We start from the raw sequence: 10,410 nt of genomic DNA, 5'->3' as shown, positions 1-10,410 counted from the left end.
TCATGGAAATCTACTGTGTGTGTGTATGGTAATACTCCAGTTTCATTCAAGGCAGCCTGATTCCTCTCATCCCCATATCTGTTGAACATTGTCTCTTTAAGTCGCTCTGCTAGAACACAGAGGTAGTGATGTCAAAATGTAACTGAGTGGGGAAACAAAAAAGGCAATTTAAGTAATAAAAAAAGTTGTCGCCATTCAACTGTATGGCTTTCAGATTGTTTCACAGCAGTTGCTTGGTCACCTGGAATTTGAAAACGTATACCAAATTATAGTCTGCGGACACTGCCAACAACTATCCGTAGCATGTATTACTTCATTAAGTCTGCAAGTGCTCCCAAGTTCTGGACTGCATTTTACACTATATATTTGGGTTTAGGTTTAGAAATTGGTGAAATCATCCAGGATTGGTTGTTGTAAGTACTCAAATTAGAGTGTAAAGATCAACTCTGTTGCGTACTTGTAGCCCAAATTCCATTCAGTCTTTGACCATATGTCTCCCTCTACTGTTACAATCCAGTATCACACTTAAGTAAATACATGATGTTTTGTAAGCTTTATCAGACATTGCTCCAATACAGCAAAGTCAAGAGTTTTATTTTTGCAATGGTTGCGCAAAACTACAGCCCAGAAAATTTGTGCAGTAAATCTGATACTTTCAGATGAAAAAAAAACAAAGCAAAATGAAAACATCCACATGTTAATATAGTAGTAAAAACTGAACTACTTTGTGAATCATTGAGCTAGAAGTGAATCACATTGCACACTAAGAAGTGTTAAACCTTTTCTGATGCACATTGATGTGAATGGCGTGGTCTGTTTGTATTCATCACCTATCACAAACACCAAAGGACTGTCTTGACCGCCTAAATGTGTTGCTGTTCCCTTCAGATCTCTCTAACAGTAGAAGGGTACTGTGCCAAGAGCCACACAGGAAACACGCAGAAAGGAGAATTGTGTGACATCACCTGATCATCATCTGATGATCTTTATTCACAAATTCATAATTATCTATCACATTTAAGTGGTGCACCAGTTCACTAACCTGAGAACGAGAGAGTGAAAAATGAATTGACCTGCTGTTGAGGACAGCCATTAGTTACTCGTTTACCTTCGCCTCATTTCAAGAAACCTCATCGTTGTCCACATATCCATTGCACAGGCTATTAAGACCCTTTCAGTATCTTCTCTTTAGCATACGACTTTCCCTGTTAACTGATTGTGATCTTACCACACACGATCAAAAAGAACCAGCCAACAAAACAGGAATCGTTTAAGTATGCCAAAATATGTCTAAACACTGTCCCAGCTACAATACGATAGCTGGGGGGAAAAAGCTGACGCTTCTGATTGGGGAATTTCGGTTTTGGGGCGGGAGGACAGAGGGCGTCTTGCTGAAATATTTTGTAGAAGTCCCGTCAATGCAAACACGGAAGAGGCATGGTTACAATCTCTATAATTACAATTTAGGGTGACCATATGTCCTCTTTTGGGACGCATTTTTTAGCCATACCTTGGCAAGGGTAAACAATTTAACCAGAAAATTCAGACGATGTAGGTGGAAATGAGCTACAGTGGCTATTGCACAACTGGAAGTAAAATTGCACAGATCTCAGATCTACATTTTAGTTTCACTTCCTCCGAACTAGCTGGGCTCACTTTCATAGATGGTAAGTAGCGAGGTGGAATAACAGCAGTCTATATTATCAGCAGGAAGAAAGTATTTGTCGATATGATGGTGATCTTAGCTAATTACGTGACGTTGAGCATTCCTGATGTGAGGTGGATACCTACTTTGACTTCTCTGTCCGCTCCAAAATGATGAACGTTCAAGGGAAAATATTTAGTCAGGTGACCAGGCGCTGAAGTCGCTAGGAATTGACGAAGATTTAACAGGCGGTACCGTCTATCACTTGGTTAAGACAAGAACAATTGCGGACAAGACCGATGAGTGTCATTCTAGAGTCGAACAGGACAAAGACACGCCTTAGGTAATGTTTTGTTTTAGGGTAAACAAGTATACAGTAACAATGTTATTATTGTTATTATTATTATTATTATTATTATTATTTTACCTAAAATTATTGTTTATAGTTCCGAACCGCGTGGATAGTGGGGCGGGAAGTCTTACAGTATGTATGTAGCCTTCATTAGCTGTACAAAAAAGAAAGCTGCTGTTTGAACTTCATAATTAATGCAGCAGATACTTGTAATTTTGTATTGCTCATACAGTTACGAGAAATATCTAGTGTCTGCCTCATCTATCTAATGTTAGCCCAATCCTGTTTCCGTTCATGTCCTTTTCTTTATTCGGAGTCCCATTACACGGACTGTAATACAGGACTGTTGTAATCCAGAGACGAATTGTTGAGTGTCAGAAGCGTCGGGGGATATTCAGAAGGCAGATCGAAACTCACCCAGAGTTTGTTAAAATCACTGCTCCGTGCTGTCACCGTCGTCCAATGTAATTTAATAGAAGTTCAGCTACTGAAAGACTAATTACTGTATGACATTTTCCTCACTGTGTGTGTGTCTCATATTGTCAATAGACCTGGATGTTCCCTCCCCTTGTCCACTAGGGACAGGAAGGGGTGCAGAAGAGCATGCTTTGGGACAGTGGTGCAGGGGGTCCCCTTGGGGGCCCCAAATCAACATGCAGGCTGCTGACGGTGTACAGGGAGCTGCTGGTGGGACAGGTGAAGAACACGCAGTGCATCTTGGACAACTTGCAGCGCAGTGGCTTCTTCTGTGCCGAGGACACCGAGATTATTCTGCGTTCTGCAACAAAGACTGACCAGGTATCCCGCCTGTACACCTGCCTCTCACTTAGCTGGGTACACCAGGCTCACCCTTCCACCAGCCAGGTGTACATCCACCCGCTCCTCTCCACCAGATGCTAGGTACAGCCCCCTCTATACAGACTCTCACCTCACTGTGCCAGGTAGCTCCCTCTTACAAGGTCAAGTAGACCTCCATCTCTTCCTCACTCAGCGAAGAACATCATACTTGGCTTGATTACATCATGTTTGTCCCTCTAACTCAGTGTTTCTCAAACCTCTCCTGGAGTACCCCTTGTCCTGCATGTTTTACATCTCTCCCTGCTCCAACACAGCTGATTCAAATGATCAGTTTGTTATTAAGCAGCTTCAGGAGTTCATAACGAGTTGATCATTTGAATCAGCTGTGTTGGAGCAGGGAGAGATCTAAAACATGCAGGACAAGGGGTACTCCAGGAGAGGTTTGAGAAACACTGCTCTAACTGACTGAATATTTTCATTTAAAATCTTTGTTATCCTTGATGCTACAGTGTTACCATAGTAAACAATGGCACATCTAATGTAAAAAAACAGATTCTTTTTGGTTTGCAGTCAATATCTCACCTGAAAAATATTTCCCTCTTGAAATATGATGAAAGTTGAAATTTATGGTGATTAAAAATATATGGATAAAAATGAGTTGTTGCACAAGAGAAAAAGTTTTTTTTTGTCACTGCTGTTTTGTAGGTGCGTAAGATCCTGGAATTGGTCCAGAGTAAAGGGGAGGAGGTCTCTGAATATTTCGTACACATTCTGCATGAGGCCTATGATGCGTTCATTGACCTACGGCCCTGGTTTAAAGAGATCCAGTATGAGCCTTCCAGTTCAGTGCGGGAAATACCAGTGATCAATACTGATCCAAGTAAGTGTGTTATTCTCCACTTGGATCAATCATTGAAAGAAATCAGTTGTTAACCATTATAAACATGTCATTTCATATAAGTGTTCATTTTAGGTTTTATACATTGTGATGTTTTATGAAGCCTGTGGGATTGAGTTCATAGCTCAAAGGTTTAACAGCAGTTCCCCACTTGGGATTCAGTCCTGCAACCTTCTGGTTACACAGTTTCCTATTAACTACACCGCACAGCCATGAGTCTTTTATAAGGTGTGGATGTTGTATTTTTTAAAAACTAAAATGTTATTGTGCGTTTCTTTGGCAGTCAGTAAGTATTGCGAGAAGCTGCGTCATGAACTGGGCCAGGACACCCGCTTCATTGCTTCATATGCCCAGAAAGAGGAGACTCCTTTAGAGGACCTGTACATGGACACTCTGATGGAGCTGCTCAGTGACAGGAATGAGGGCCTCGGCTACCTGGACACACTGGACGAGCTCCTAGGTGAACGGGGCGTCTTCAACGAGCACGCCGAGACCATCTTTGTCACAGGTGACGCTGGCGTGGGCAAGTCCATCTTGCTTCAGAAGCTGCAGAACCTGTGGTCCAAGAGGGAGCTTCCTGCCGCTGGTGCCAAATTCTTCTTCAAGTTCCGCTGCCGAATGTTCAGCGCCTTTAAGGAATCATACGAGATCTCCCTGAGAGACCTCCTTTTCAAGCACAACTGCTACCCAGATGGTGACCCAGACGACGAGGTCTTTGGCTACATACTGCGCCACCCTGAGACGGTGCTCTTCACTTTCGATGGCTACGATGAGATCCACCCTGACTTTGATTTGGACAAGGTGCCCGAAGTGGTCTCGCCTGAGGAGAAGGCCCATCCTCTAATGCTGCTCTCCAACCTACTGAGTGGGAAGCTGCTCAAGGGGTCCTGGAAGGTTCTGACAGCCCGGACAGGCACCGAGATCCAGAGCCGGGTGATCCGCAAGAAGGTGGTCCTAAAAGGATTCTCGCCAGAAAACCTGCGGAGGTACGCAGCTCTACACTTCCAGGAGAGGGACCAACGGGAATTGGTGATGGTGCAGCTGGATGCCAGCCCCCACCTCTGTGGTCTCTGCTCCATCCCTCTTTTCTGCTGGATCACCTTCAAGAGCTTCAAGCACCTTCACATGATGTATGACGACTTTGAGCTGCCGGACACCTGCGTCACCCTCACCAGCGTCTTTCTGCTGCTGTGCGAAGTTTTCCTTGGCCGCTCCTCCAGCCCTGGCTTGTTGAAAAGGAGTACCAGGTGCCCAGCTGACACCTTCAGAGGGAGGGGCCCCACTCTGGGGGCTTTCGGAAAGCTGGCTCATCTCGGGATGGAGAAGGGAGGCTTTGTTTTCAACCAGGATGAGGTGGCCTCTTGCGGTATCAGTGAGGAGGACCTGCAGATGGGATTCCTGAGGCCGGTTAGCCACTACGACAGCTGCGGAAACCCCGCCACCTACGAGTTCCTGCACCTGACACTCCAGTCCTTCCTGGCTGCATTATCCCTGGTGCTGGATGAGAGCACGGGCTCAGAGGGTATCCTGAAGTACTTTGCTGAGTGCGAGTATCGAAAATCGTCCCATTTCCCTTTGTGCGGTTCCTGCCTGGGGAGCTCTAAGCCCCGCGGGAAGGACCCATTCCAGACTAACGAGCACCTCCAGTTCACCAACCTCTTCCTGTGTGGGCTGCTTTCTAAATCTAGTGCCGCCCTGCTGGAGCACCTGATGCCCCCGGCTTCGCTGAAGAAGAAGAGGGAGGTCCTCAAGTCCTACCTGTCGAGCAGTGTGAAGTCGCACATGAAGGGCCTGCCCCGGCACACCACTGACACCGAGGGCAGCAAGGTTCACGTGATGCCCAACTTCCTGTGGATGCTGCGGTGCATCTTTGAGATGCGCAGCGAGGACGTGGCCCGGCTGACAGCTAGGGGGATCTGCGCGGATTACATCAAACTGGCGTACTGCAACATGTTCTCTGCCGACTGCAGTGCGCTCAACTTCATCCTGCACCACCACCGCAAACGCCTGGGCGTGGACATGGACAACAACAACATCAGTGACTACGGCGTGAAGCAGCTGCAGCCCTCTTTCTGTAAGATGACTGTAGTCAGGTGAGGAATCTGTGGTTAACATGTCCAGTGTCCTTCACATGATGAAACTGAATGAGAAAGTAGGCAATTGGACAATGGAAATGTTGGAAGGCTGGATGTAACTTGTCTGTTTAGCTGGAGCATTTTTAAATGAGTGGAAAAAAACTTTTGGGTCTTTTCAGGCTGTGTGTCAATCAGATCACAGACAACAGCATAGAGGTACTGGCCAAAGAACTGATAAAGCACAAGGTGGTCAAGGTTTTGGGGTAGGTGTACTTTACCGTTCTCTTGACAATCCATTCTGCCTCTTAGAGGTACAAGGTTTTATGAAGAAGCATACCACATTGTGTCAAGTAGATGGCTTTAGCTTTTCAAATTCCTTCATTACTGATGTGCCTGAAGCCACACAAGGTGGTTTACGCCCTGAGATAAAGGCCTTGATAAGCATAGGTGTTAAATAGCTTAACAGTGGTGCTGAGGATTATTTATGTTTAGCTTTGTTGTGGCTGATAACTTTATTTTATATTACTGGCTCCAGCTGATGTAACTCTGTGCTAATATATCTCTCTTACTCACCCTTAATTTTCCAGGCTTTATAAGAACCACATCACTGATGTTGGAGCCAACCTGTTAGCACAGGTAGTAGAGGAGTGCCCCCATCTAAGGACTCTTAAGTATGTGTAATTTTAGTATCTAAGGACTCTTAAGTATGTGTAATTTTAGTGATTAACACCTTGTAAACATGTACACAATGAAAAACAAACCATTCTGTGGCTACACTAATCTGTCAGATAATGGTGTCTGTTCAGTTTTTTTAAAAGGACTGAATCATTTATGGAAGGCCAGAATTGAAAATGATGCCCCATTCTAGTTTCTATATACTGAAAACAAAAACAAGCACACAAAATTACTTTCTTATTTTCTGGGGTGCATTTTTCTCATTGTATGTGCATTGTATGTGAATGACACATAGATAAGCTATTATTACCACTGTAATAGGGAGATTTCCATTACTAGTATTTCTGTGTGCCAGGGATGTCAGTCATACAGTGTATACAGCTAATACAACAAATTAGTTGGCAAAAGAACAGGCAGACGTGATCTTGGATTACATGGAGAAGCTATGTAAAAAGGTGTTTTTATTATTTGTTATGTTATTTGAGCTGTTGAATTCTGGTTGAGACTGGAAGGATATTTCACATCTGTGTTTATGACACAAAATCTGTTACTTGTTTAGACTTGGGTGCAATAAGATCACAAGCGTAGGAGGTACACGGCTGGCTAGTGCAGTTCACAAGAGCAAATCCATCTTTGATGTTGGGTAAGGCATTATGTATAACTTTAAACAACACTGTGTAACCTGCAGCCTTGTAAGTTTAAGCAAAATCAGTTGGTTCGATTGTGTCTGGAAAAGAGATTTGCACAGTGGTATCTCATATATCATCTTTCACTAGCACCCTGAAGATATTGAGTGTATATATATATATATATATATATATATATATATATATATATATAAAAGTATTATTTGCATGCTGTGGATAGGCAAGCTCAGTTTGCACTGAGCAAGCATTTGTATAATGTTTTATTCTTGCTCTGTGGACAGAATGTGGGGGAACACCATCGGGGACGAAGGCGCAAGAGCATTTGCGGAGGCCCTGAAGAATCACCCCAGCTTGACCAATCTCAGGTGAGAAACAGTGATCTCTTTGGAAAAAAAACAAGCACTTGAGTGTTTAGAATTGTTAATTATTATTTGGCAGACTTTCAGAAGATTACATCATGTTGTTACATTAACTTATGAAGCATTGAGAGGAAAAGGCAATACAATATAAAATACCATCAATAAAATGAATAGATTTATGATGAGAAAATGGAGTCATGACAGAATGCAGAGTACACTGCAGTTTTGGCAATTACTGGTACAGGTGTCCATCAGTAATGTAGTTAATAATCAGATACCAGAGCAGTGAACAGAACAGTGAGGACATCACTATCGGCTTAACCAGAACACAAGAATAGTACTGGACTTCCTGCTTTTTTGCCTGTGGAGGAGTGCACAGAATATTTGTTTCCTCCAAATTTGTTGATTCCTGTCCATTTCTGTGATGAAACATCGGATGACTTGTGAAAGTTGAGATGAAAAGCTTCCAATTTGTCACCATAATCAGCACAAAATGTGAGCTTTGGATTTTTTTTTGAAAATGGAATTGAAAATACACGTGGTGTGAAGTTTCAGTTCTCTCTCCTGCTGTGCAGTGGTGGAACAAATACCAGTGGTGTTATGTGTGCTGTGATGTGACAGTAGGATTCAGTTTGGGAAATAATTAAAAGCGGACAGGTGAAAACAGTCTCTCATTCACAGCCTGTCTGCAAACGGCATCACATCTGAGGGTGGAAGCAGTCTGGCAGCTGCACTGAAGGAGAACACTTCTCTTCACATTTTCTGGTAAGCATTTTATCAATAGGCTCACGTCTATCTTATCTTTTTTGTGTAACATGAGAACCATGACAATATGGTACGATTAGCAATATTTTGAGCTTACATACTGAATGGATCTGTGCCAGATAAGCATACCCTCTCTCCCACCCAAGTCTCCTTCCTCTTTTTTGTATGTCAGAGTTTTTTTGTAGGGTATTTTGTAGCCTCTCTGTTAGATATTTTACTATAGGGTATCTTGCTCTCCACTTACTCATTGACACGTGTATGCATTAGTTATCTCAGCACTGATTGGGGCCGAGGCACATTCAAACATGGTGCTGTATGTACTGTCTTTCATGGCACTTTGATGCACTTTGTACTCTCTCTTTATAAATTGTCTAACAAATGACAGAGGGTTAATATAAATAAGACTATCATCACTGTGTATGTTTATGTTTTTTCAGGTTGGTTCAGAATGAGCTTACAGACGATGCTGCCTCTGACCTTGCAGAAGCAATCAGAGTCAACACTGGACTAACCCACCTCTGGTGAGAGAGAATATAGAAATTCTCATACTGTGACCCAGGAATAATCCCTGGTTCTGGCTACGGTGTTTGCAGGACCACTCAACCGTGGTCCTGGAGGGCTACAGTGTCTGCAGGACTCCTCAACCCTGGTCCTACCTTGCTAAAGGACTAATCTGCAAATCAGAACTTGAGACCCAATGAGATAAAGTCCAGCATTCAGTGCTCTTATATTTACTCCATATGTCCTACTGAAGGGCAATTGCAAAAAGTAATGTTGACTTAACATAAGAGGAAAAGATAGTACCTTCGAGTTCCTTCAAATGGTGTGACATCTCCAGTTCTTATGGCCTTCTTCCTGTTACCACCTAGTCTGATAAGTGATGGGGTGTAAAAGATGTTGATAAGGTGACCATTTTTGATCTCTCTCCACTTCACAGGTTAATTGACAACCGGTTGACAGTGCAAGGAGCCAGGCTGCTGGCTGAGGCCCTGAATCACAACACGTCCCTCAAAGAGATCTGGTAAGCCCCTCTCCAGCCATCACAATCACAGATTGTTTTAATGAGTGAGCTGTCCTTTCTCTTCTTTTTATGTGTTTTTATTTGTACAGATTGTAGTTTAAAGTTTAACTAAATGCCTTAATGGCACCAATACAAAGACAGCAAAAGTAATAGCTTTTATGGAACAAAGGCAGGCAGGTATTCTTTGTGTACAGCCTGTAGACTCGCACTTTAACACTCCTTTTAGAAGAAATAATAAGAAAAGTGAAACAGTTTCGAATGCCACACTGGTTCCGGAATTCTGTGCATGTCTAATCCTCCCACAGTATGAAGGGAAACCAGCTCTCAAAGGAGGAAGAAACAGTGTTTGAGGCGGAGACCAGGCTGCGGTTCTGCTGACCAGGGAATGTGCAGATGCCAGAGAGGCCTCTTGCTACAGAGGGGGGTGTGTGGATGTGTGTGTAGGATGGTAAATGTAGGTGTGTAGTGTGGTAGGCTGATGGAGAAAGACCAAGGACTGTGTTAGGGGAGCTTTCCAATCTAATGGAAGAGTGTATATGAGAACGTATGGGTAGACACATAAGGTACATTTGTAGTGTATGCGGCTGTATGGAGTGTGTATATAGGTAGAGAGGTGGGGTGTGTAATAAATCAGTGTTGGGGGTAGGTTGCGATGTGTATGTGTAAGTGGAAGCTAATAGGTTATATGTCTGAGACGTGCGGGTGTAGATTAGCTCTGTGTGTGTATGTGTGTGTGTGTGTGTGAACATCAGAGATATTCACGGTTTCTCTACATTACACTACCCAGAATCTTAGTGATCCTACTAATCCTACAATCCTGGGATCAGAAAAGAGGGAATTCTGCCCAGATTTGATAACATTCCATTATGGCTGTAGTAATGTACACGGACATGTCAGGAGACAACAGCTGTCTTCTGCTGTCTTTGGTTCATTTATCTGTAAGAATGTTATTGTGGAGTATGGTTTACTGTCTATGTTTACTTTCATCACAACAGAAAATAGAGTTGTGCTCTTTAAAAAATGGTGTTCTCATTTTCAGATGTATAGGTACATGTAGAAGTACACAGAGTTGAGATGAGGCTGTCAGATGTATTATTTTGAATATATTGCTTTTGTGCCAGCTTTGTACAGTGTTAAACATTAATAAACTTACTGACCATGACTAAGGCAGTCAA

At 43.2% G+C, this 10,410-nt stretch overlaps 1 protein-coding gene across 3 annotated transcripts; it reads left to right on the top strand.

Moving 5' to 3' along the window:
- The first annotated feature begins 1,399 nt into the window (after positions 1-1,399).
- Positions 1,400-10,410, top strand: nod1 (nucleotide-binding oligomerization domain containing 1). Of its 3 annotated transcripts, none has more exons than XM_036539811.1 (12): positions 1,400-1,667; positions 2,547-2,795; positions 3,501-3,675; positions 3,977-5,786; positions 5,948-6,031; positions 6,356-6,439; positions 7,003-7,086; positions 7,372-7,455; positions 8,131-8,214; positions 8,652-8,735; positions 9,152-9,235; positions 9,541-10,410. In XM_036539811.1, exons 2-12 carry the CDS (start codon positions 2,601-2,603, stop codon positions 9,611-9,613), a joined length of 2,841 nt encoding a protein of 946 aa, XP_036395704.1. In that variant the 5' UTR covers positions 1,400-1,667; positions 2,547-2,600; the 3' UTR covers positions 9,614-10,410. The 3 variants fall into 3 exon arrangements, with proteins under 3 accessions (XP_036395704.1, XP_036395706.1, XP_036395705.1); XM_036539812.1 differs by lacking the exon at positions 1,400-1,667 and adding an exon at positions 1,752-1,988; XM_036539813.1 differs by lacking the exon at positions 7,003-7,086.

The sequence above is a fragment of the Megalops cyprinoides genome, chromosome 10, assembly GCF_013368585.1.
Source record: "Megalops cyprinoides isolate fMegCyp1 chromosome 10, fMegCyp1.pri, whole genome shotgun sequence".
Taxonomy (NCBI): domain Eukaryota; kingdom Metazoa; phylum Chordata; class Actinopteri; order Elopiformes; family Megalopidae; genus Megalops; species Megalops cyprinoides.
This window is presented reverse-complemented; position numbering and strand designations above follow the sequence as displayed.